This window comes from Neofelis nebulosa, chromosome 6 (assembly GCF_028018385.1).
Source record: "Neofelis nebulosa isolate mNeoNeb1 chromosome 6, mNeoNeb1.pri, whole genome shotgun sequence".
In the NCBI taxonomy this organism is placed as follows: Eukaryota; Metazoa; Chordata; class Mammalia; order Carnivora; family Felidae; genus Neofelis; species Neofelis nebulosa.
In genome coordinates this window covers 36,928,533-36,956,492 of record NC_080787.1, presented here as the reverse complement: position 1 = coordinate 36,956,492, position 27,960 = coordinate 36,928,533, and the positions used below count along the sequence as shown (strand labels likewise).

General features: G+C 41.5%; 1 protein-coding gene and 1 pseudogene across 1 annotated transcript; one reads left to right on the top strand and one right to left on the bottom strand.

The window, feature by feature from the left end:
- The first annotated feature begins 1,510 nt into the window (after positions 1-1,510).
- LOC131514077 (keratin, type II cytoskeletal 8-like) lies at positions 1,511-3,589 on the top strand (annotated as a pseudogene).
- Positions 3,590-14,324: 10,735 nt separating this feature from the next.
- Positions 14,325-26,665, bottom strand: SNRPC (small nuclear ribonucleoprotein polypeptide C). Its single transcript, XM_058733640.1, has 6 exons — positions 26,464-26,665; positions 26,084-26,126; positions 21,935-22,043; positions 19,571-19,660; positions 17,955-18,059; positions 14,325-14,947 (listed from the first exon to the last, which is right to left on the bottom strand). Exons 1-6 carry the CDS (start codon positions 26,469-26,471, stop codon positions 14,823-14,825), a joined length of 480 nt encoding a protein of 159 aa, XP_058589623.1. The 5' UTR covers positions 26,472-26,665; the 3' UTR covers positions 14,325-14,822.
- Positions 26,666-27,960: the final 1,295 nt, after the last annotated feature.

Sequence of the window (27,960 nt, the reverse complement as noted above, 5' to 3'; positions counted from 1 at the left end):
ATCTCACGGTCTGTGAGTTCGAGCCCCGCGTCCGGCTCTGGGCTGATGGCTCAGAGCCTGGAGCCTGTTTCCGATTCTGTGTCTCCCTCTCTCTCTGCCCCTCCCCCGTTCATGCTCTGTCTCTCTCTGTCTCAAAAATAAATAAATAAAACGTTAAAAAAAATACTTTTAAAATAAAATATAAATAAATAAAAGGAACTTGGGCCCAATCCATACTTTTTTTAAAGTTAAACATTTTGAGATGATTGTATGTTAACTTTCAGTTGGAAGAAATAATGCAAAGATATTCCTGTATCCTTTACTCAGTTCCCCCAAGGGTAACATGTTGTAAAACTTCAGTATGATATCACAAACCAGAATATTGACATTAATACACTCTGTATACAGAGCATTTCTACTTTTCTGATATGAATGTCTTTTATTTCCTTTTCTTGACTTATAGAGCAGGCTACAATTCCTGGCACTTTGTTTAATAGGTCTGGTGATGTTACCAGATAGAGAACAGGTTCTGCTGCTTGCCACTCAATCAATACTTGGGAGGCAAGTGATCCCTGTGAAAGGAAAGGTTGCTTTATTCAGGAAGCCAGCAACCAGGGAAGATGGAAGGTTTTAAGGGAGTAGTCATGGGGGTGGGGCGCCTGAGTGGCTCAATCAGTTGAGCAAATGACTCTTGATTTTGGCTCTGGTTGTGATCTCATGGTCATGGGATCAAGCCCTGCATCAGACCTCACTCTGAGCGTGAAGCCTGCTTGGGATTCTCTCTCTTTCCCTCTGATTCTCTCTGCTGCTCATGCTCTGTCTCTCTCTAAAACAAGAAAGATGAAGGAGGAGGGGGAGGGGAAGAAGAAGGAGAAGAAGTTGTTATGGGAAAAGGGAGGGGGGCTATGTGCAGGAGAAGCTGGTGCCCAGGTGGTTGGGTTTGTCCTTTGTCAACATGACCCTGAACAGATTTGCTGACACCAGTGGCGACTGTTTTCGAACGTAGTCAGATCTTATCTTCTGAGAAAGATGGGTCCTTCACTGCTTAAGGCAGTGGTCTGAAAATCTCAAGGAGACTATGTTAGTTCTGCTACAGACCATGGGACTTTGGTCAGCAAGCAAGGAGTGCATAAGCTGGAAGCAAAAGGACCCTTAAGACCAGTTGGAATGCTGTAACAATGAAAGTACACATACTTTTTCTGTTCCCAGTCTTAGTAGGAAAGCATTCAGTCTTTCACCATTAAGTATAACGTTCACTGTAGATTTTTTGTGGATGTTCTTTATCAAGTTAAGGAAGTTCTCCTCTAGTCCTACTTTTCTGAGAGTTTTTATCAAGAATAAATGTTCAATTTTTTCAAATGTTTTTTTTCTGCATTGGATGTTATATTCATATGATTTTTCTTTACCCTGTTAACATGGTGTATTACACTGATGGACTTTCAAATTCTGAACCAGCCTGTATCCCTAGAATAAACCTCATTTGGCCATGGTATATAATTACTTTCATAGATTGCTGAATTCTATTGTTAATATTTGCTTAAGAATTTGTGTATATTTCCTTGATAGCTAATGATGTTGAGCATCTTTTCATGGCTTAGAAGCCATTGTATATCTTCTTTGGAGAAATATCTATTCAGATTCCTTTTAAATCAGGTTGTCTTTTTGTCATTGAGTTGCAATAGTTCTTTTTATATTCCAGATACAAATCCTTTGTCAGATATATTATTTGCAAAAAATTCTCCAATTCTGTGAGTCATCTTTTCATTTTCCTGATTGTGTCCTTTGATGCACAAAAAGTCTTTTTTAGACCCTAGAAGCAACTTCTCAGCTCTTTCTCGAACCTCAGTCAGGTTCAGCCTACTCGCCTCCACTCCAGCCTCCACCATGTCCAGCAGGGTGACCCAGAAGTCTTACAAGGTGTCCACCTCCGACCCCCGGGCCTTCAGCAGCCACCCCTTCACTAATGCACCTGACTCCCACATCAGCTCTGCCCTGTCCCAGGTGGGCAGGGGAAGCAGCTTCAGGGGTGGCCTGGGCAGCAGCATGAGTGTGATTGGGGGCTACAGCAGGGCTGGGGGGTGTGGGGGACATCACGGCTGTCTCAGTGAACCAGAGCCTGCTGAACCCCCCTAAGCTGGAGGTGGACCCCAACATCCAGGCTGTGTGTACCCAGGAGAAGGAACAGATTAAGAGTGTCAACAACAAGTTTGCCTCCTTCGTCGAAAAGGTGCAGCATCTGGAGCAGCAGAACAAGATTCTGGAGACCAAGTGGAGCCTCCTAGAGCAGCAGAACACTGCTCGGAGCAACATCGACAAGATGTTCGAGAGTTACATCAACAACCTTCAGCGGCAGCCGGACACCCTGGGCCAGGAGAAGTTGAAGCTGGAGGTGGAGGTTGGCAACATGCAGAGCCTGGTGAAGGACTTCAAGAATTAAGTATGAGGAGGAGATCAAAGAATGTGCAGACATGGAGAACGAATTTGTCCTCACCAAGAAGGGTGTGGATGAAGCTTACATGAACAAGGTGGAGCTGGAGTCCCACTTGGAAGGGCTGACCGACGAGATCAACTTCTTAAGGCAGCTGTAATTCTGGGACACGTCTGTGGTGCTGCCCGTGGACAACAGCCACTCCCCGGACCTGGATGGCATCATTGTTGAGGTTAAGGCCCAGTACAAGGAAATTGCCAACCGCAGCCGGGCCGAGGCTGAGACCATGTACCAGATCAAGTATGAGGAGTTGCAGACATTGGCTGGGAAGCACGGAGATGACCTCCGTCACACGAAGACGGAGATTTCCGAGGTGAACCAGAACATCAGCCAACTCCATGCTGAGATCAAGGGCCTCAAAAACCAGAGGGCTTTCCTGGAAGCCACCATAGCTGATGCTGAGCAGCGTGGGGAGCTGGCCGTTAAGGATGCCCATGCTAAGGTGGCCGAGCTAGAAGCCTCCCTGCAGCAAGCCAAGCAGGACATGGCCCAGCAGCTGCGGGAGTACCAGGAGCTCATGAACATCAAGCTGGCTCTGAACATTGGGATCACCATCTGCCACAAGCTGCTAGAAGGTAAGGAGAGCAGGCTGGAGTCTGGGATGCAGACCATGAGTATCCACACTAAGACCACCAGCGGCTACTCAGGTGGGCTGGGCTCAGCCTATGGGAGCCTCACGAGCCCTGGTCTCCGCTATGGCCTGAGTACCTTCCAGTCCAGCTTCAGTCCTGGCAGGGGCTCCACTTCCCTCAGCCGTGTCAGTTCCTCCAAGGCTGTGGTGGTTTAGAAGATTGAGATCTGTGATGGGAAGCTGATGTCCGAGTCGTCTGATGTCCTATCCAAGTGAACAACCAGCCTGCGGGGGGAAGGAGCCATGCAGGGCAGCGTCGGGAACAGGAGGCCCACCTAATACTCAGCCCATCCTCAGCCTATCCTTAGGGGAAGTCCACTGCCCTGGGTACCCCTCTTGCCCATGCCCCCAACTAAAAGCCAATTCAAGTGTCTTTTCCCAAATAAAGCCTCAGATGGCTCTGCCAATCCCCCCCATCAAAAAGTCACTTTTTAGTTTATTTGCTTGTTGTTGTTGTTGTTTATTTACATAATCTCTACACCAAATATGGGCCTTGAACTCATGACCAGAGACCAAGAGTCGCACGCTCCACTGACTGAGCCAACCAGGCACCCCTGAAGCACAAAAATTTTTAATTTTGACGATATTCAGTTTCTTTCTTTCTTTTTTTTTCTTTTGTTGCTGTGCTTGTGGTGTTACATCTAAGGAATAGTTGTATAATCCAAGGTCAGGAAGATTTACATCTATTTTTCTTCTAAAAGTTTTAGCTCTGATATTTAGGAATTTTATCCATTTTGAGTTCATTTTTGTATGTGGTGTGATAAATGCGACCGACTTCATTTACTTCTTATGTGGATATCCAGTTGTCTTAGCATCATTTGTTGAATCATCTTTCCCCGTTGGAATGTCTTGGTGAAAATCAATTGCTGATAAAAGTCACAATCCATTTCTGGATTCTCGATTCTTTCTATTCCATTCATCTGTATGTCCATCCTTACACCAATAGCACAGTGTCTTGATTAGTATAACTTTGTAAGAAGTTTTGAAATGAGGAAACTATAGTGTTTTTGTGTATTTAGAGCTTTTAGATGCATAGCTTTTAGTTGATTCTCTAGTTATTACATTATTTATATCACAGTCTTATCACAGTCTACTCTACTGTCAGTTACCAGTTCAAGTGAAGTGCAGAAAATTCACCTCCCTTTAGGTCTCTTTTCCCTCCCATAGGTATAATTGCCTTAAATATTTTCTCTGTATACATTCGGAGCTACATTAATCAGCATCATAATTTTTGCTTTGATCATCCAACATTAATTTAGCAAACTCAGGAAAAGTAGTCTAATTATACTTACCCACAGTTCTGCTTACTGTGTTTCCTTCATTCTTGATGTTATGGGATTCATTCATTTATTGTTTCCTTTCTGTTTTGAGAACTTTTTAGCCATTCTTTTAAAGTAGGTCTGCTAGCAGTAAATTCTCTTAGTTTTCTTTCATCAGAGGACATCTTTATTTCCCATTTATTCCTGAAGCATATTTTTACTGGATATTGGATTCTGGGCTGACAGCTCTTTTCTTTCAGCTCTTGAAAACTATTCTGCCACTTCCCTCTGGTGTCCATTGTTTCTGATGAGACATCTGTCCTTCAAATTGTTTTCCCTCAAGAATAAGGTATCATTTTTCTCTGGCTGTTTTCAAACTTTTTGTCTTTAGTTTTCACAAGTTTGACTCTGACATAACTTGATGTGGATTTCTTTGAATTATCCTGATTGAAGGACACCTGGCTGGCTCACTTGATGGAGCATGTGACTCTTAATCTTGGGGTCGTAAATTTGAGCCCTACTCTGGGCAGAGAGATTACTTAAAAATAAAATCTTGGGGGAAAAAAGTATATGAGTTATCCTGATTGAGGGTCATTCAATTTCTTGAATATATAGGTTTATGTCTCTTACAAATCTGGGACGTTTTCAACAATTATTTGTTCTAGTGCACTCTTTGGCTCTTTCCTTTTTTTCCTCCTGGGGCTCTGACAACATGAATATTAGACTTTTGTTATGTCCCACAGGTCCCTTAAGTTCTACCTTTTTTTTTTTTTTTTTTTAGTTTATTTTCTCTCTATTGTTCAGACTGGGTATTTTTACTGTTCTATGCTTAAGTTTACTGATTATTTCATGTTACTGATTGTTTGCTGTTAAGCCCATCCACTGAATTTTTTGTTTTTTGATTCCAAAATTTCCATTTGCTTCTTCTTCATGTCTTCTATTTCTTTGCTGAGACTTTCTATTTCTTCATTGGTTTTGAGCATGTTCATAATTGCTCATCGAAGCATTTTTATGATAGCTGCTCTAAAATCTTGTCAAATAATTCTAGCCTCTCTGCCATCTTGGTTTTGACATCTACTGATTACTTTTTTAAATTCAATTTGAGATCTTCCTGATTCTTGGTATGATGAGTGATTTTAGATTGAAACCTGGACATTTTCGTATTATAAGACTCTGGATCTTATTTAAACATTCTGTTTTGCTGACTTTTTCTCACACTGGTCTGGCAAAATGGAGAGGGGCCCTCTTGCTGTCAGGTGAAGCTATATAGAAGTCCACGTTGACAATCAGCCTCCTTGGACACACAAGGGAAGGGTTCCTCATTACTGCTAGGCTAAGATGGGCGTCCTGGCTCTCTAGTAGGGCTCAACTTATACTTCCCTAGCAGGGTGTAGCACACAGCCCCTCATAAGGGATCCACTGACATGGGGGTGTGTGCAGCCTCATGACCACTGGACATTGTTGAAAGTCCTTAAGGTCCTACCTAGGCCTCTTCTGCCATTACCTCTGTCAGGAAGGCTGGGTGCCTTGTTATTGACTGATGGGGGTGCTAATCTCAGCTCCTTATTTGGCCTTCTCTGATACCACCCCAGCAGGAGTTTGGGGAATTTCAATACTGGGGAATTTCAATACAGCCTCACAAAGGTAGAAGAGTAAGTGCCCCGCTTGGTTTTTGTGGCACAAGTAGGAATAGGGCCAGGGTTTTTTTCTGTGGTGTTTGGCTGGAGTAAAGTGGTTATTGTCTAAAAGTTTTCTATCTTGCTGTCTCCTTTCTAGTCCTTTGGCTGTAGAAAGCAGGCCTTCCAGGGCACCTGGGTGGCTTAGTTGGTTAAGTACCCGACTTCAGTGCAGGTCATGATCTCTGGGTTTGTGAGTTCAAGCCCCACGTTGGGCTCTGTACTGACAGCTCAGAGCCTGGAGCCTACTTTGGATTCTGTATTTCCCTCTCTCTCTGCCCCTCCCTGCCCACACACTCTCTCTCAAAAATATATATAAACATTTGAAAAACTTTCCTAAAAGAAAGCAAGCAGGCTTTTCTTGGGGTGTGCTTTGTCTATGGCCTATCAGTATTTCTTGGTTGCCTGCTCCTTCTGCTCCCAAGTCTGGGCTATATGAAGCAAAAAAGAAAAATCCAGAGCTCATTATGTTGTTCCTTGGGTCCCAAGGTCTGCCTTCTTTCCACCTTTCAGTCTTCTTACGCTTGTTTTACACACACACACACGGTGCGCACACACATACACACACATTCATTCTAGGGTTTTAGTTATACTTAGCAGTAGGATAGGGAAAAGTACATCTACTCCATCTTTCTGGAAGCCTAAGCCCAAACATCTTCTTTAATGTTTTTAACATTTTATTTTGAATTAGTTATAGATTCATAGGAAGTTGTGAAGATCATACAGAGAAGCCCTGTGTACCCTTCACCAGCTTTCCTGCAATGGTTACCTCTTACATAACTACAATAAAACATAAAACCCAGGAAATGGATACAGGCATATCTCAGAGATACTGCAGGCTGAGTTTGGTTCCTTCCAGACCACCACAATAAAGCAAATATCACAATAAGACAAGTCAAATAAGTTTTTTGGTTTCTTAGTACATGTAAGTTTATAGTATACTGTAGTCTTATTAAGTGTGCAATAGCATTATGTCTGAAAAAAACAATGTATATACGTTTTTTAAAAAATACCTTACTGTGACAAATATCATATGACTTCACTCATATGAGGACTTTAAGCTACAAAACAGATAAACATAAGGGAAGGGAAGCAAAAATAATATAAAAACAAGGAGGGGGACAAAACATAAGAGACTCTTAAATATAGAGAACAACCAGAGGGTTGCTGGAGGGGTTGTGGGAGGGTGGATGGGCTAAATGGGTAAGGGACATTAAGGAATCTACTCCTGAAATCACTGTTGCACTATATGCTAACTAACTTGGGTATAAATTAAAAGATAATTAATTTTAAAAAAACTTACTGTGGGGTGCCTGGGTGGCTCAGTCGGTTAAGCGTATGCCTCTTGATTTCAGCTCAGGTCATGATCTCATAGTTTATGAGATCGAGCCCTGCATCAGGCTCTGCGCTGATAGCAGGGAACCAGCTTGGGATTCTCTCTCCCTCTTTCTGCCCCCCCCCCCGCCCGCCCCCCGCGAGCACACATACACTCTCTCAAAATGAGTCACTTTTTCTTTTTTATTTTATTTTTTAAAACTTACATCCAAATCCAACTTCCCAACTTGGACTCTTGGTTTCAGCTCAGGTCATGATCTCACTGTTTATAGGTTCAAGCCCCACGTTGGGCTCCATGCTGACAGCACAGAGCCTGCTCGGGATTCTTTTTCTCTCCCTTTCTCTGTGCCCCTCCTCTGCTGTCTCTCTCAAAGTAAGTAAACTTAAAAAAAAAAAAAAAATGAGCACAATATTGATAGGTGTGTATAATTCCTCATTTAATCACATGGATAGACTTATATAACTACTACCACAATCAAGATACAGACTACTCGGTCACTATAAAAAATCTCCCTCACGCTACCTTTTTACAGACATTTCCTACTCTCCTCACTCCCAACACATCCCCAACCCCTATGAACCACTAATTTGTTCTTCATCTTGGTGATTTTGCCATCAATGGAAACATGCAGTATGTGACTTTTCAGAGTGGCTTTTTTCACTCAAGCATACTGCCCTTGAGATCCATCAAGTTGTTTTATCAGTAGTTTATTCCTTCTTATTACTGAGCAATATTCTACCCACCTATACCCAGAGAAGGATAAGAGTATGCAAACAAGGAAAGGTGATTTTATAGAGAACTCAAGAGCAAGAGTGTTGAGAAGCAGAGATGGGTTATCATTGCCTGTTAGGATCCTCGAGAGTAGTTTTCTAGTTTGTGATAGCTATGACGTTTTTATTTTTTTTTTTAATTTTTTTTTTAATGTTTATCTATTTTTGAGACAGAGGGAGACAGAGCATGAATGGGGGAGGGTCAGAGAGAGGGAGACACAGAATCCAAAACAGGCTCCAGGCTCTGAGCTGGCAGCACAGACCCTGACGCGGGGCTCGAACTCACGGACCGCGAGATCATGACCTGAGCCGAAGTCGGATGCCTAACCGACTGAGCCACCCAGGCGCCCCAACTATGACGTTTTTAAAACCACTTTAGTGGGGTGCCTGGGTGGCTTGGTCGGTTAAGCGTCCGACTTCGATTCAGGTCATGATCTCACGGTCCGTGAGTTCGAGCCCCGCGTCGGGCTCTGTGCTGACAGCTCAGAGCCTGGAGCCTGTTTCGGATTCTGTGTCTCCCTCTCTCTCTGCCCCTCCTCTGTTCATGCTCTGTCTCTCTCTGTCTCAAAAATAAATAAACGTTAAAAAACAAATTTAAAAAAAAAGTTAAAAAATAAAACCACTTTACTGAGGTATGATTGACATACAGAAAAGCACTCAGTTTTTAAAGTTTTGACATATACACACACCAGTGACATCACCACCACAATCAAGGCAATGACCGCATCCACCCCTCTCAACAGCTCTAGCTGTTCTGAGCCACACCGACTTCCCTGATGGTCCGGCAGTACTTTAAGTAGACTTCTACTTCAGAGTCTTTGTACTTGCTGTTTCCTCTACCTGGAAAGCTTATGCCCTAGACATCTCCATGGCTCCCCCAGCCCCCACCCCTTCACGTCATCTCCGCAGCCACCCCTGATCTGGCACTCTCTATGTCTCCTACTTACTTTACAGCATGTATCATACAACAGTGTTGTTTCTTACTGTCTGACTTCTAGCAGGACAAATTCATCAATATTACTCTTCTCCTTGAGCATCTCTTTTTTAAATTTTTTTTTTATTTTATTTTTTTAACATTTTTATTTTTATTTTTGAGACAGAGAAAGACAGAGCATGAGCAGGGGAGGGGCAGAGAGGGGGAGACACAGAATCCGAAGCAGGCTCCAGGCTCTGAGCTGTCAGCACAGAGCCCGACGCGGGACTCGAACTCACAGACCGCGAGATCATGACCTGAGCCGAAGTCGGATGCTCAACTGACTGAGCCACCCAGGCGCCCCAAGCATCTCTTTTTTTAAATCAGTCAGGTTAGATTCACCTGCATGTAACAGAAAACTCAAAAAATGACAAGACTTCAACAAAAAGTATGTTTATATCCCTTTCATGTAAAAGAAGTCTGAGGTAGGCAGTTCAGGCAGCTCTTCAATCATTAGGGACCTAGACTCCTTCTATCTTGCTAACATCATCCTTAGTTGCCAGTTTGTGGTGCAAGATGTTGCTTACATTTCAAACATCATATCCACATTCCTATCAACAGGAAAGAAAAATGGCGGGAAAAACAGACATGTTCTCTCCTGCCACGTGGCCTCACCTAACTAAAAGCTATGGCAAATGTGCTATTCATTGCTGAAGGGCATTAGGGGTTCTAGGGGCGTCTAGGTGGCTCAGTTGGTTAAGCGGCTGACTTTAGCTCAGGTCAGATGGTGATCCCAGGGTCATGGGATCAAGCCCCGGTTCAGGTTCTGCGCATATAGCACATAGCCTGCTCGGGATTCTCTCTCCCTCAATCTCTGCCCCGCCCCTGCTCGAACTCTCTCTGTCTCTCTCTCTCTCACTCTCAAATTAAATAAACTTTAAAAACAATTAGGGGTTCTGTGATTACAGATAGTAATAGATACTGGGGTGGGCCAGTAGTAATTCTGCCTGCCATTCTAGGCTCTATTACCTTACTAATCTTTTTGTCTCTCTCTACCTGTTTCACTGCACCAGCAGAGGCCTAAGAGATAAAAGGGATAAAAAGAGGAGAAATGTAGCATTTGAACATGGAGGTAAAATTCTTTGTCCTACCTTTTACTTCTTTATTCTTTCAACAACTAGTCCCCCTTTCCCCCGCCACCAAGGTTACTAGGATGCGATGTGCAGGCAAAGAAAAGGGGAAAGTTTTAGACCTGTTTCTCAACGTCACTGTGAAAGCTGAATAAAAGTCCTTACAAAGGGATTTGAGATCTTGGCTTCCTATGCTGTGTTCAAAGTCTTATTATTAGATGAGCACTAGGTTAATGGGCTTTTCTTAAATGGCAGCTGAGGAAAGACACTTATTCAAAAAGAACACGTATGGAGAAATTGGACAACACCTTGATGGGTCATCAAAATTATCATCACCGAGGGGCAGATGGACCCTGTGTGCCTGCCTACAGATGTGATATCCTAGGGACAGAGCTGAGGACATGTACCAGAATGTAATCCTGAGAAAACATCAGGCAAATCCAAAATGAGAAATGAGGAACATTGTATTAAACAAAAGGTGGTGAAATTCTCAGTGTCATAAAAGACAAAGGCTGAGAATTGTTCTAGATTAAAGGAGGCTAAGGAAATCTGACCAAAAAATAAAGTACATGATTCTAGAGAGGATCCTGTACAGGAAAGGGGAAAAAACTGTAAGGGCCATGTTGGATCAACAGACAAAAATGAAATATGGTGGGTAGATTACATTATTGAGTAAAGTTTACATTTTTTTGAGCTTGATAACTAAACCATGGTTGTGTAAGAAAATGTACTTATTCTTAGGAAATACATACTTAAGTATTTATGGTAAGAGGCATGATACAAGCAACTTACTCTCAAATGGTTCAGGAAAAAAATATACACATGTATATACAAAGAGAGGGAGAGAGGGAGAAAACACGTACACAAATAATCAAACAAATGAAGTGAAATGCCAATAGCGGATACCCTGGTCAGAAGGTATCTAAGTGTTCTTTGTACAGTTCTTTTCTTGCCAACTTTTCTGTTAAGTCTGAAATCCCTCCCACCCCTAAAGAGTGAGGACAATAAGCAGCATGCAGATTACCTTCATCCTGCACCTGTCTAATGAACTGTTCTGGATGTTTTATTTGATTCTCTGCCAGAAAATCTAACGCTTAAGTTTTCAATTGGGAGGGAAAGAAATGACCCGTTAGATAACATTTATTCAGGACACTTCTGTCAGAAAAACCTCAGGCAGGCCAGGCTTTTTTCTTCTGCTCACCAAATATATCCAGGAACCTAAAAGATACCATCTGACCGAAGCTACTTAATTGGGACACACACTTAATCACCACCGGACTTTTTCCATACAGGATGACCAAATTAGCCTGTGGCTCTATGCAAGGATCCCATTTCTCATGCAGCTGGGAATTAAGGGGACTGGCATTCTGACAAACCACTAAAGCCAAGGGAGTGGAAATGATGCTAGCTTAGACTTCAAATGCACTTCAGTGACTCTAGATCTCCCCACAGAAAAGGAAGAAAGTATGTTACCCCACATCTACGCTAACTTCTTCAGTTCTTGAGATCTAGTGGCATTCTTGTTTGCACTATACAAATCTCACATCATAGTCAATTCATATTTTACAATTAAAACCACATGTGTAAAGGCATAGATCAACAGCAGTAAATAAGTTTGGGTTCTTCACAGCCTCTTACAAAGGAAATGTCTTATGATCGTTAGCTGTAAGTTTGGCTTTTAAGAGGTTTTCTTAGTTTATTTTTGAGAGACAGAGAGAGAGGGAGAGAGCGAGAGAGAGAAAATGAGTAGAGGAGGGGCAGAGAAAGAGAGGCAGACAGAGAATCCGAAGCAAGCTCTGAGCTGTCAGCAGAGCCCAACGTGGGGCTGGAACCCACGAACCATGAGTTCATGACCGAGCCAAAGTCACACATTTAATCAACTGAGCCACCCAGGTGCCCCAGTTTGACTTTGAAGGAGTTAATAAAGACAAAAAGAAACTTTGAACTATTTATTCCTACTTGTGTTCATTGTAAAGTTTGTTAAACTTTTAATTCATCACACTGTTTTTCTAAAGCTATATAAAAACACGTTCTTCAAAGAAATGTTTTGGGGCCCCTTGTTAGTTCAGTCGGAGTGTGCAACTCTTGATCTCAGGCTGAGTTCAAGACTCAACACTGGGTGTGGAGAGTACTTACAAATAAAAACTTGGAAGGAAGGAAGGAAGGAAGGAAGGAAGGAAGGAAGGAAGGAAGGAAGGAAGGAAGGAAGGAAGGAAGGAAGGGTGTTTCTAGAATGGATATTCAACCTTAAAAACATACTTTGGAAAAAGCTTTCTTTTAGGAAGACCGAGGTTACTCCTAAGTACCTGAGGCTATTTTAAAAAATAAAATAGGTACCTGTGGGCTTTCTGTGTATATACAAAAGCCAGCCTCAGCACCTTGAGCCTGACAGAGCCATCCAAACCACAAACTTGCTGAGTCACATGTTAAGCTCAGTTGGCAGTTTCCTCTAACAACCTCTTAAGTCTGCAGATTTAAATAAAAAATCTGAGCTATACAAGTCAGATATATAAATAATCAATTTCTGATAAGTCCTTCTTTAAAAGATGTAACGATGAGAAACTAAAAAGCAACAAGTAGTCCTAGCAAAGGCTCAGATTAGGAAATTGACTCAGCTTCTAGAGACTGAGCACAAAATCATCCCTATCAGGATGCCTATTTTTAACTACTTGTTTACCTAGGTAAGGTTATTTGCCTAAATTAGCCCCTCTTCAAGTTTCTAGGGGAAAAAAGCTATCCACCTAGTGCTATTTCAATTTCTAGCTACAAATTTATAAAAAAGTATAGACACACACATACCTCCAGTATTATATTCCTGAGTAAAATAGATCCTAAGACAGAGTTTGCCCAACCCACTAATAATAAACATTTCCCAGGGAGCTTTCCAAAATAGCGAATTTCCTAAACCTCACCCCAGATATATTAAATCAAAATCTGGAATCTTTGTTTTAAAAAATGATGCCCCACGATTCTAATAATCAGCCACGTTGTAACTTCTGGTTTAGGGCACCTTCTACCATAAAATCACTATAACAATAACCTCAGATGGCAAAGGTAGTTTTATTTTTTCCAATGTTTATTTATTTTTGACAGACAGAGAGAGAGAGCATAAGCAGGGGAGGAGCAAAGAAAGAGGAAAACACAGAATCGAAAGCAGGCTCCAGGTTGAGCTGTCAGCACAGAGCCCAACTCGGGGCTTGAACCTACGAACCATGAGATTGTGACCTGAGCAGAAGTTGGACACTTAACCAACTGAGCCACCCAGGAGCCCACCCCGTTTTGTTTTACATGTAATGATTCAAAATCCAAAAGATACACAAAGGTGACAAGCCTTCCTCACTCATCCCCGTCCCCCAGCCACCCACCTACTCTTCACTGGCAACCAGTATTACCAGTTGCTTATATGTCCTTCCAAAGATCCTTTATGCGTACACAGGTACATAGGTATTTCCTTTAAATAAGAACAGCAGTGAATAATACATTTTGAACAAATCAAGGTTCAAAACAATGTGTATCTTGGAGATCTTTTCCCACAGAGAGCTTCTTTATTCTATTTTAACATGCCTAGTATATGCCATTTGGTAGATTTATCATACTTGATAAATCAGGCCCCTTCGATGGACACATATGTTATTGCCAATCTTTTGCTACAACTCATAATCTTGTACATGTTATTTTGTACATACGCAAGTCTATCTGTAGAATAAATTCCTAGGCATGGAAATGTTAAGTCAAAGGTAATTTTGATAGATACTGCTAAACTGCCCTCCCCAAAGATTACAACTTTTATTCCCATTTGCAATGCCAAATAGCAGCTCAGATTTTACATCAAACTGAATACGAACAGTGCCAATGGCTTACTTTCTAAATGTTGCTCTGAAAATATCCCACTTAGTAGCCCAGTGATATAACAAATGACATTCTGTAGACAACTTCCGTACCATGGAAATCTGCAGCATTTTACCATGGCTATTAGAAAGTTTTCTGATTATTGAAACCCATGAAAAAGAGGAACTAAGAGAAACGAGAAGCTGAGGTTAAGGCCCTTCTTGCCATCTTTAGCTGACATGCACACACTGAAAAGTCTTTTTCCCTACTTCAGCAGAAGACTTAAAATTTTCCACTTACTACCCCAAATGCTGTTCATGTGAAAAAGTAAACAATTGTGCTATTTATTATTTTAATCAACAAAAAGCTCTACAAGTGTTAGATTTACCAAATCTTGCACATGAAAACTTTACTAAATAAAGGCAGGGTGTCCAAAGGGACTCACTCCATAGCTAAGGGGGAAAAATGCCATGCAGAAGAGGGCATGCTAAAGAGAGAGTGAGTTAGAGAAATACAACTGGAATACTCATCTCTTTTATGATGCACAAGGAATACAGAGGGGAGAAAAAAGGGAACACATTTTTAACTAAAACAGTTGACAATTTTATTTTCACATTTCACGATACAAATGGAAATTGCTTTTTTTTTTTTTTGTCCCACTACTCCCTTGCAAAAACTATTCTCTGTTTGATAGGAAGGGGGAGCAAGTCTTCCTTGTCATGCTGTTAGAAAACACCCAGAGTCACAGCACCATGATCTCCTGGTGAAGAACAAGTAATATAAAATGGATATAAAGAGGTTCCTGTCTCTCCTTATCTGTCTGGTCGAGTCATTCCTGGCCGAGTGGGTACCATCATGGGACGGGCGGGAGGTCTCATCATTGGGGGCCCAGGCATCATTGGCATGTGGCCTCCCATAGGCGGCCTCATTCCAGGAGCTGCAGGACAAAACAAAGAAAAGGAAAAAAGAGAGTCAGAAACTACTACTTATGAGAGAGCTTAATGGGACTTCAATTAAAGACAAAAAGTAGCCCCCCTGCAAAATGCTGGAAGAAAGACATACTTGACAGAAGAAATGCAACAAATTCATCACATCTGTAAATTACTTAGACATTCTCAAACAAAGAACAAAGGTCAACACAAGAACCATATGGGAATCATGATCTAATGATAGTAAGGGGGAACTATTAATAGAGTGCTTTCCAGAAACCACTAGGGACACTAGTTCCCTAAATTGACCTTTTCTCACTCAGGGAAATTCACAACTAAGTCACATGTTACCCAGTCAGCTCTCTTAATCAGTTCTATCCACCATATAACCAGGAGCTATTTCATGAATGTACACAGGCACAGAGGACAATCTTACCACTAAGCGTTTGTTCGGAGTTGTAGGAAAGGTGAGCAGGAGGCCCATGCTGAGAACCTGTTAGTAACCATACTTCACTCAAGTCAAGAAAAACAGGCAATAATGTGATTTACAACAATTAGCGCACACACACAAATCTAATTTTTCTAATGCATTTTAGAAACTGTTAAGGACTTTTTTGAAGTGTCCCATCAATACACCAGCCAAATAAATGAGCCAGGGAAGGGAGGGCAAGCAGAGATGGGGGTTGGGGAGGAATACAGGCAGCTTCACAGAATTGGCAATATTCTACTTCCTCAGCTGAGTGGTGGGTTCACAGGTATTCATTTTATTATTATGCCTCATGATTTTCATGTTATAGATCTTCTCTTCAAATATAAAAATTTACCTAACTACTTACTAAACCATTTTGATTAAAGGTTTGTAATAGTTCAAGAGAAAACTATATTCAAAGCCGAATACAGCCTTATCACAAAAAGTAAAACACAAGTATATGCAAAGACACAAAATTCAACAGGTACAAATGTTTCTAAGATCAATTTCAAAAGGAACAGAAAATAATACTAAACTTCTTTTTTTTTTTTTTTCAACTTTTTTTTTTTTTTTTTTTTTTTTTTTTATTTTTGGGACAGAGAGAGACAGAGCATGAACGGGGGAGGGGCAGAGAAAGAGGGAGACACAGAATCGGAAACAGGCTCCAGGCTCCGAGCCATCAGCCCAGAGCCTGACGCGGGGCTCGAACTCACGGACCGCGAGATCGTGACCTGGCTGAAGTCGGACGCTTAACCGACTGCGCCACCCAGGCGCCCCTAAACTTCTAAGGATCTTATTAAAAACCCCAACATAACATAACCTATATTCAGCATTTCCTAGAAGAAACTCATCTAGACCAAAGACTGAAAACGAGGCACCTGAAAACTTGTTTACTTTGGTCTCCACAGTACATTTACTTTCAATCAGTTGCCAACACTGGCAACTAAGAAGTCTAATTACTAGTAAGTCTAGATACCCTTTTCCAACTTTTTGTTATGGAAATATTCACACATACACAAGAATGAAAAGAGTATAATGGACATCCATGTACCCATCATCCAGCTTCCATCATTATTCACCCACGGCCAACGTTCTATCTTATGCCAACCCATTCTTATCCTTGCCCACCCTGAACTAATTATTTTAATTCAAATCCCACAGTATTATTTTATCCTGGTGAAAACAACAAAATACTCAGGAGAACTGGCAACACCAAGCCTGCATTCTCAAATGTCAACTGCAGGCTGAAGCTAAGTTCTAGAAGCCTTATCTTTAGGTGTGTCATGCATTCCCAGTTCGCTATATCCCTAAACCCTCTAGAAATTTGAATTTGTGACCTTGATTTAAGAATGCAAAAGAAGGGACGCCTGGGTGGCTCAGGTCATGATCTCAGGGTAGCAAAACAGAGCTCCAGGCTGGGCATGGAGCCTGCTTAAGATTCTCTCTCCCTCTTCCTCTGCCTCTCCTCCACATGCAGAGTGCACACAGGCTCACTCTCACTCTCAAAAAAGAGGGGGGGAAAAAAAAAGAATGCAAAAGACATCATCTAAATCACTTTGTTTTGGCTTCGTAAGGAACTCTTACCTATACTCTACTCCTATCATTCTAAATGATACCCGTAGCAAGCACAGTGAATGCTTCTAGCTAAAAAGCTACTCTATCTAATACCTCTGCACCTTGTCTTACCAGTTGAGTTGTAGGCTTATGTCTATTGTATTTATTCTTATTATAGAATTTAACTTCTGCAAGTCAATAAAAATGAGTATATAAAAAAGAAGTTTCCATGAAAACTATGTGGATGTTTAGAAAAACAATTATCCCAAATCCTCACAAATTTGATAGGTCAGAGAATTATAAAAGATTGGAACTAGATGGCCTCACAAGGTTTCTAACCTTGAAAGAAATAGAAACTAAAGTTGGGAAAGAATGCATTATAGGTATGGTTTATCGGTTTAGGCAAGAAATATATGGTGCTCCAATCAGCAGACTCGTTTTCAAAGCAAAGGCCCTGACCAGGTATCAGAAAAATCTGCAAATTAGTATATATTTATGTTTATGTTAAAATACAATGTTTGAGGTGGGTTTTTCCCCCCTTCCTGAATAAACGACTAACTACAGGGCTAAGGCTTTTTTCATACACTAATTTGGCCTAGTTAACTAAAGATTGAATCAGCAACAAGAGGTAGCACCGCTCCAGATCAAAACTGAAAAAAGTAGCAGTACAATTATTTACCTACCTTATCCCCTTTGGAAAACCTCAACTACCTTTCTCTTCATTATAAATGACCACAAGTCAGGAGGAGGCAAGGAAACAGGAGGGAGGGAGAAGGAAAAAAAGGCAGCCTTATCCCGTTTTTAGTAGCACAAGGCCTTTGGATATCATTCAATTATACTGCTAAAACACATATTTATTTTTCTTTATCATTACGGATTCACCAAGTATAGTTTACTGCAATAATACATTTAGACAATGTATTAAGAATTCCATTTAAATGGAGAACTAAAACACAATGAAGCATCCTAAAAGGAAAGAGATTCAAACTTACCAGGTCCCACTGGCATCATCCCAGGAGGAGGAGGGCCCATCATTGGCATCATGGGAGGGCCCCCCATATGGGGTGCTGGCATCATACCAGGGCGAGGAGGACCCGCTGGAATAACGAATGGGGGCTGAGTTTAAGATATGCTTACATATTAACATTTCCTCTTCTATGAAACTAGTAGGGCCTCATGGCCCAGCCCAAGTTCTAGAATAATAGACTTCTTATGGTTTCTTTTATAACAGTAGATCCACAAAAATCAATATGCCACAAAACTTTATGACTAAAAAACAAGGACAATACTGCCTAGACAGAAGTATAAAATGAAGTCAGCACAGGTTAAAAAAAATTCCAGAAGTTAAAATATTTTTTTAAAGGGTATTATGCCTTCTGTAGAGTTCCTGATAAATTTAAGCCACAAGTACGTAATTTCAGATCTGTTTTTAAGAAAATCAAAACCTCTGGGGCGCCTGGGTAGCTCAGGCGATTAAATGTCCAACTTTGGTTCAGGTCATGATCTCAGAGTTGGGGAGTTCGAGCCCCACATTGACTCTACTGTCAGCACAGAGCCTGCCTCGTATCCTCTATATCCCTCTCTTTCTGACCTCTTCCTTGCTCTCTCTCAAAAATAAACATTAAAAATTTTTTTTTAATATGTATCTTCTTTTACTTAAAAAAAATCAAAATTTTTAAAAGATTTTTTTGGAAATACACAGACGTGTATGCAGAGATATTCCTGACAGCATCATTTACAACAGTTTGGAATAACTTAAATGTCCCACAATAAGAAAATGGTGAGGTTAATTATGGCACATTCATACTACAGATTATTCTACTATTAAAAATAATGGGGTTGGGTGCCAGCCAGCCAAGATACAGAATAAGACAGACAGGTAACCTGACAGTTGCTGTGACCCAAGGCCTGACCAGCCCCAGGATGGTGGAAGCCCAAGAAAGGTTTGGTGGGCCATTAGTTGTCTACCTGCATTAGTGTGCAATTATAAACAGCCCACTTCTGTTCATATCCGTGGCTACTTACAGGACTGATTTTAGGTTTCTGAATTCAATTTCAATCCTAAGCCCTTCCAGGAGAGCCACGGAACTTATGGCCTAGTTATCTCCTTCTGTCATTTAGAAACAAAAAACCTTCTCGGAGAAGAGAGGCCTTCGATTCACCCCACTTTCAACTGTCCAATTCTTGGTTTTCCCAAGATGTATATATTTGTGTTAGGTGGGTTAGGAGATAGGAAGAAATGCTGAAGAGTTGATCCACTACACTTTAATCCTTCAGTGTTGGGTTCAGAGCAATAAATAATTTAATGTACTCATCAATACCTCTTCATATATTAGTTCATCTAATCACAGGGTACATTCTGACCTTTCCACTGAATCAATTGTCTTGAACCCGCTTGGGATGTCATAAATATCCTAGTAATAATGCAATCAGGAGGTAACTCTGCAGACATTTCAGAAATTATACCACTGATGTTATTTTCTTTTACTGTCTATGTATTCATTCAACGGGCACTCAAAAGCCAACTGTAAAATAATCCAACAAAATCAAAGGATAATCTGCACCCCCTTAAATTATAGCTGTTAAGATAAAAACTCCATAAACTTACGGAGACTAGGGGGAGGTGGAATCATCGCCCCTGCAGGAGGAGGAGCAGAGAATGGAGTAGGAGGAATCTTTCCTTGCTGAAATGCAGCAGCTTTGGAGAAAAAAAACACACACTAATAAGAACTCACCAACCCATTTACGAAAATATCCCTTTTCTTTCATTTCACAATGATTTCACTCTAAAAAGTATTCATTTAAGATTACTACATCATGGCCTCTACAGTTTTTAAATCAACTGTAAGTACTTACCAGCAAAAATTACAATTAACTGGTTTACTGCTTTGGGTTTTTTAACCTATATTTATTTAGTCAACATTGCTATGGCTGAATTAACTATGAGAGCCCGGAGTGGAGACCTCTTACCTACCAATGTCTTACCAAAGAGAGGCAATCATCTTTAATCTGTAGATGTGGTTTACAACCAATTTGGTTTTTTTTGTTTTTTTTTTTAAATTTTTTTTTTTTTTTAACGTTTATTTATTTTTGAGACAGAGAGAGACAGAGCATGAACGGGGGAGGGTCAGAGAGAGGGAGACACAGAATCTGAAACAGACTCCAGGCTCTGAGCTGTCAGCACAGAGCCCGACGCGGGGCTTGAACTCACGGACCGCGAGATCATGACCTGAGCCGAAGTCGGCCGCTTAACCGACTGAGCCACCCAGGCAACCCGGTTTACAACCAATTTGAACCATTCAGTTTTGTTTGAAAAATGTTGGGGGCGCACCTGGGTGGCTCAGTAGGTTAACCATCTGACTCTTGGTTTTGGCTCAGGTCATGATCTCACAGTTTCATGAATTCAAGCCCCACATCCCGCTCTGCGCTGACAGCATGGAGCCTGCTTGGGATTCTCTGTCTCCTCTATTTCTGACCCTCCCCCACTTGTGCTCTCTTAAAATAAATAAATAAACTAAAAAAAAAAAAAAGTGCGATACCTGCCCAAAGGTCAGGCTTTACAGAACTGTCATTATGGTTTATCAGTTTTGAAATTAATGTACTGAGCTAAGAGACATGAATGAGAAACCAAAGTTTTTTTTTTTAATTTTTTTTTTTTAACGTTTATTTATTTTTGAGACAGAGAGAGACAGAGCATGAACGGGGTAGGGGCAGAGAGAGGGAGACACAAAGAATCCGAAACAGGCTCCAGGCTCTGAGCTGTCAGCACAGAGCCTGACGCGGGGCTCGAACTCATGGACCGTGAGATCATGACCTGAGCCAAAGTCGGCCGCTTAACCGACTGAGCCACCCAGGCACCCCGAGAAACCAAAGATTTTAAAGAGCCCACCCTGAAGGAGGATATGATCTTAAAAAATGTCCAATACAATCAACTTTTTTCTTTCTGACAATATGAGGCACAAATGAAAAGAAATTGAAGACCATTTATTTGGGCTTTACAAAAAGTCACAAATAGGGGCGCCTGAGTGGCTCAGTTGGTTGGGTGTCCGACTTCAGCTCAGGTCATGATCTCACAGTCCATGAGTTCAAGCCCCGTGTCGGGCTCTGTGCTGACAGCTCAGAGCCTGGAGCCTGTTTCGGATTCTGTGTCTCCTTCTCGCTCTGACCTTCCCCCATTCATGCTCTGTCTCTCTCTGTCTCAAAAATGAATAAACGTTAAAAAAAAAAAAAAAGTCACAAATAAATACTTAAATATATACTCATAGTTAACCATACTGGAATTAAAATTAAAAATACGCTGGGGCGCCTGAGTGGCTCAGTGGGTTAAGCGTCCAACTCTTGATTTTGGCTCAGGTCATGATCCCATGGTTCATGAGATCAAGCCCTGTGTCAGGCTCCAGGCTCACTTCTTGTGTCTTGAACTCAATTAACCTAAACAAAAATTTCCCTAATTAAACAAAAAGAGTATGGCATGTCCAACAGAGGTCCAAAACATACCCAGATTATTGTGTCACATCAGCTTCCTTTTTGAGCAGTTGTCTTTGTCAGGATTACAAGACTAAGAAACCCAGGGTCTCTCAGAGTCTTTGAAGGTTAACTATAAACCCACCTCTCACCTTTTCCTATTACAAAAGGAAAATAGTTCTAAAACCTATGATCACTACAAGAAAGATTTCATATAAATTGGCTACAAAATCTGGTCCGTGTCAATAAAGAATCATTAGGCAATTCATTCTTCTCTGCCCCGCTTCCCAATGTAATCAATACCTGATTGCTCTAACCTCAACAATTAATATTAATGTGTTCCTATATCCCCTGAGAAACTAATGACCTTCTAATTCTTTCATTCAACACACCAGAATGTTCCTATTTATCACTCAGAATGAGTTGCTTCTGTGCAAAACAACAGAGAGAGAGGGATGAGAAAGAATGGGACCATTCTCCCGCATCAGAACAAGAGACTGAAACATACTTGTTTTGTCGATCAGGCTCTGGGCTTGCTCTTCCATCCATTTCTGATAGTAGTCTTTCACATTCTCTTTGTGTTTCCTACCACTGCAGTGTGTCTTTCTCACAGATGGCTGTAAAACAAAAAGGTCAGATCAGTCGTAGAAACAAGTTTCCCAAACTAGAAGTTTTATAAAGCCTTTCCTTTATGTAAGTAGCCTGGCTACCTCTAGACGCTTAAGCTGGGTGCTAAAGCATTATTTATAAACATTATCCAATAACACACTGTGGTAATTTATCTACTATATTATCTAAACCAGAGGTCCGCAAACTATGGCCCACGGGCCGGCCACCTGATTTTGTAAAACAAATGAGTGGAACACAGCCACATCCGTTTGTGTATGTACTATTTTTTCCCCCACAAAGCAGAATTGAGTTATACTATTTTTTTTTTTCCCTACAAAGTCATCACAACAAAAACTATATGGTCCACAAACTTAAAATAATTACAATGTGGCACTTTAAGGAAAAGTTTGCAAACTCCTGATCTAGAACATAATGCCATTTTATTTTATTTTATTTTTAACGTTTATTTATTTTTGAGACAGAGAGACACAGAGCATGAATGGGGGAGGGTCAGAGAGAGGGAGACACAGAATCTGAAACAGGCTCCGGGCTCTGAGCTGTCAGCACAGGGGCCCGATGCGGGGCTCGAACTCACGGACCGCGAGATCGTGACCTGAGCCGAAGTCGGCGCTCAACCGACTGAGCCACCCAGGCGCTCCCATAATGCCATTTTAATGCCCTTTCTTAAAAAAAATTTCTTTTAATGTTTATCTATTTTTGAGACAGAGAGAGACAGAACATGAACAGGGAGGGTCAGAGAGAGAGGGAGACAACAGAATCCGAGGCAGGCTCCAGGCTCTGACAGAGCCTGATGCGGGGCTTGAACTCATGGATTGTGAGATCATGACCTGAGCCGAAGTCGGATGCTTAACCGACTGAGCCACCAGGCGCCCCTTTAGTGCCCTTTCTTAGGTCATTCTATAGCAAAATAATATAGTCCACATACATCTAAATTATACTGTTTATAAGAATATCTTCTTTTAAATGACTATGGGTCTAGAATACAGACTATGTGAATCACATACAAACTTTTGCCTCTAGCCCACTAATCCTTTTGTTCTTTAAGACCTTTACCAAGGTAAAACTGATATAAGATAAACTCCACACAGTTACAACCATATGTTTAAGTTAACATTTATTTAACACCTACCACTTACGAGACACCATGCTATGTAAATTACAAGCAGTATCTCAATCATGTTATAATCACATGTTCATGGTACAATGGAATATTAATCAGAAAGAACCAATCACTGATACAATATGGACAAATCTCAAAAGCATGCTCAGCAAAAAAAAAAAAAAAAAAAAAAGGGGAAACACAGAATATATACTATAAAATTCCATTCATATCAAGTTTTAAAACCAGTAACACTGATCTTTCATAATAGAAACCAGATCAGTCGGGGCCAAGGGTACAGGGTACTGACTGCAAAAAAACACAAAGGAATTTTCTGGGGTGATGGAATGTTCTATTATCTTAATGCACACAGCAAACTGTTAAGTATTTGCCAAGTCATCACACTGTACACTTAAAACATATGCATTTAATCTAACATAAAGTATAACTCAATAAAACTGATTTAAAAATCACAAGGTTGGGGGCGCCTGGATCGCTCAGTTGGTTACGCGTCCAACTTTGGCTCAGGTCATGATCTCGCGGTCCGTGGGTTCCAGCCCCGCATCAGGCTCTGCACTGACATCACGGAGCCTGCTTCAGATTCTGTGTCTCCCCCTCCTTGTCTCTCTCTGTCCCCGCCCTGCTAGCGCACTGCCTCTCTCTCAAGAATAAATAAACTTTGGGGCCCCTGGGTGGCTCAGTAGGTTGAGCGTCCAACTTCGGCTCAGTCATCATCTCACAGCTCGTGGTTTCAGCCCCGCATCAGACTCTGCGCAGACAGCTCAGAGCCTGGACCCTGCTTCAGATTCTGTGTCTCTGTCTCTGTCTCTGCCCTTCCCCCACTCGTGCTCTGTTTCTGTCTCTCAAAAATAAACAGTAAAAAAATTTTTTTAATTAAAAAAATTGTAATTTAATTTAAAAAATTTTTTTAAAAAGCCATTTCTGATTACAGCCTCATTAATGCGAATTTTTATGGTACATAATCAAATGTGTCAACACTTGGAAGATCTGTGTAACTGAGTGAACCAATATTCCAATATTCATTTTCCATATGACCAGAGCATGTTACAAAATCCTGTCTGGTAAAAGATTCACTCAAAGTGCAAGACGGACCAACAAGTTTTGATGTAGCAGAGTGTTAAAAGTCTAATATGGTTTAAGTTTCCACACTACAGCTAACCATGTGTTGAGTCTGGGTGTAGTATTAAAAGTATTTAAAGTATTAAAGAATATCCACAATTATCTAAAAAGGCTAGTAAGGTACTCCTCTTTTTTTTCAACTCCTTATCCACGGGAGGCTGGATTTTTCATATAATTGAACCAAAACAAAGTGCAACAAGTTTAATCCAGAACATAAGAATCCAGTGGTCTTCCATTAAGTCAGACATTACAGAGGTTTGCAAAAAGGTTATAGCAATGCCATTCTTCACACTAATTTTTTTTAAATAGCTACGTTCCACTTTTATTTTGCTGTTATTATTTTATATGTAGGCTCCATGTCCAGTGCAGAGCCCAACGCAGGGTTTGAACTCACTACCCTTATATCAAGACCTAAGCTGAGATCAAGAGTCAGTCGCTTAACTGACTGAGCCACCGAGGAGCTCCTATTTTTCATTTTAAAAGGTTATTTGCATCACAGATAAAAAGTTTGTTATTGTTACTTTCACATCAATTGGTATTTTTAAAATTGTAGGTTTTAATTTCAAACACAGCAAATATTAATAGTTAATATAAGCCCTGTAACTTTTTTTTTAAATTTTTTTTTGAGAGAGAGAGAGAGAGTGCAAACAAGGGAAAGGCAGAGAGAGAGGGAGACACAGTATCTGAAGCAGGCTCCAGGCTCCGAGCTGTCAGCACAGAGCCCTATGTGGGGCTCAAACCCATGAACTGTGAAATAATGACCTGAGCTGAAGTCAGATGCTTAACAGACTGAGCCACCCATGTACCCCTTAAGAACTTTTTAAGAATTTTTTTTAAATTGGTAATTTTTGGGGCACCTGGGTGGCTCAGTTGGTTGGGCGTTCGACCTTGGTTCAGGTCATGGTCTCATAGTTCTGTCAGTTTGAGCCCCGTGTCCAGCTCTGTGCTGACTGCTCAGAGCCTGGAGCCTGCTTCGGATTCTACGTCTCCCTCTCTCTGCCCCTTCCCCACTCATGCTTTTTCCTCTCTCTCTCTCTCAAAAATAAACATTAAAATAATAATAATGATAATAATAATAATAAAAGAACTCAGTAATTTTCAAGAGTGTAAAAGGACCACGAGACAAAAAATGTTTGAGAGCTGCTCGCATAGAAACCCTAAAGTTATACTGCCTAGGCTCTTCTTCCAGCTCTGTACAACTTACTGGTTTAGTAACATCCAGTCAGTCATTAATCCATACTCTGCCTCAGTTTCCTCCTCTGTAAAATGGAGATAACGCTAACCATATAGGCTTATCATGAGCATTAAACAACATGATACAGGTAAAGCATCTGGAACACTGCCTGACACACAGTAAATATTCAATCTTAGTTGTTATTATTTGTTAAGCAGTTTTTAATTAAATAGAAGTACAGCACTCAGGTTTTAAATTTGGGCATTTCTTTCCAGTTTAATCAATCAAATGTCTGAATGCCTTGTCACAATCAAATATTTGAACTTCAGGACACGTTTCTGCAATTTTTACTTGTCATGTAAATTTTTTGCACCTTCAATTCTGCTACAGCTTTATTACTTTGGGTCTTAACTCAAAACACTAACTCCTGGAAGGCCAATCATTTCAAATTACGAAACCAGTTACAGGAAGGATGCAGGAAAAGAAACCCAGGTTATTTTTTCCAAGCAGGAGCACTTAAAGCTCAACAGCATGAAAAGCACACATTTATACCCCCCCAAAATCTGATCTTTCACATACAAGGTGTTTTGAAACTGAAAAGAAACACTACTTACAGAGTCATGGGTGAGGTATGTGTCGCAGTAGTCACAATAAAACCTGGAAAGGGGTAGAAGATAGAGAAAAAGACGACAACCAGTTAACAGATGCCCATCCACGTGGGCAGTTCAACGAAGGTAAAATATAAAAAGACCTATGCACGATCCCAAGACGTCAATCTAAGCGACCTGACACAAACCAGGCTTTTCTGTTGCGTCGCGCGGGGTCGACCTACACACACCGAAAGACGACAGTATCCAGAACTCCCGGGCTCCCTCCCCCACACGCCCTCGCTTCCCGGGAAACTTCAAGAGCTAGAATCCGCTCTGCACTCCCCTTTCTGGGCCACAATGGCGACCGTGACCGCGAACACCCCCAGATTCGAGCCCCCACTCACTTAGGCATGTTGCTTTGCAGACCGTTGGCCACTCCGTCCCGCGCCACCCGGAAGTGACGCACACAACAAGCGCCGACGCCGCGGAACCGAAGAGTCAAACGCGACTCCAGGAACCCTACCCAGTCGTCCAATCCGCCGCCGCGCTGCGCTGCGACCGCCTTACCCGCTGCGGCCGGTCGAGGGGCGGGGCTTTTCTCTTCATCCCGTCACTTACAGCTAGGCGGGAAGGGGTGCTCGAAGGGTCCCTGCGAGGTTCAATCCACGCTCATGTAATCCTGATTCTTGATGCTTCCCGGAAGCATGGTATTCATTCTTTGGACGACTTTCTAAGGATCGCCTGCTATGTGCCAGGCCCCGCTATAAATGCTGAGAGAAGACAGCAGTGAACGAAACAGACAAATGTCCTGCCCTCGTGGAGTAGGCCCTAGGAGTTGGGGGAGACAAATAATAAAGTCAATATGTAGTAGGTTAGATGGAGTTGAGTAGAGGAGGAGTGGGAGTTGGGGAGTGACGCAAGGAAGGGAGAATTTCAACTTTAAATAAGACAGCTTGCTGAGAAGGTGACAACTGTGAAATAATGGGTTTCCTAAAGCAATAAGCTTGGTGCAAGCGATTTTACATGGTGTCTCTTTTTTAAGTCTCATTAACCCTAGGAGATGATAGAACCCCCTGTTTCTTTTTTCTTTTTCTTTTTTTTTTAATTTTTTTTTAACGTTTATTTATTTTTGAGACAGAGAGAGACAGAGCATGAACGGGGGAGGGTCAGAGAGAGAGGGAGACACAGAATCGGAAGCAGGCTCCAGGCTCTGAGCCATCAGCATAGAGCCCGATGTGGGGCTTGAACTCACGGACCGTGAGATCGCGACCTGAGCCGAAGTCGGCCGCTTAACCGACTGAGCCACCCAGGCGCCCCCAGAACCCCCAGTTTCAAGTCCCATCTCCCGCTTCCTAGCCTTGCTGCTTGAGAAAGTTATCTAATCTTTCTGAGCCTCATTTTCCTCGACTGGAAAATAATGGGTAATAATTCTTACTTGTGGGGCTTAAGGAACGATTAAATGTGAAAATGCTTGTAAAGTGTTTAGGGCAATATCTGTACATACTAAGTCCTCCACATATGGCAGTTATCTTTTTACAAAAGAGGATATTGGTAGAAGTATCTTGTCCACAGATCTACCCTGTTCTAGCAACAGGGCCAAACTTTCAGCCTGGTCAATCAGACTCCCAAATGGCCTGACCACTCAGAAAGGGGGAACAAATGTTGGGAATGGAGAGGTAGAGCTTTTGATTCTACTGTTCCATATTCTCTGGTGGTGGAGTTGCAACCAAAATAATAATAATTGCTACCTTATTTGAATGTTGACTATGTCCTAGGTGCTTTGAATGCATTAATTTATTTAATCTATTCCATAATCCTATTGTTCACATTTCAAATGGGGACACTGAGCTTCAACAAGGTTAAGTGTACCAAGAAGATGATTTCCTCTCTTAAAAGTTAAC

Excerpts from the sequence above, each read along its gene's own strand:
- SNRPC (XM_058733640.1), bottom strand. Across the intron at positions 22,044-26,083 it reads CATACCTCACCCATGACTCT|CCATCTGTGAGAAAGACACA; the intron begins GTAAGTAGTGTT and ends TTTGTTTTACAG. Across the intron at positions 19,661-21,934 it reads GAGCCTGATCGACAAAACAA|CTGCTGCATTTCAGCAAGGA; the intron begins GTATGTTTCAGT and ends TTTTCTCCAAAG.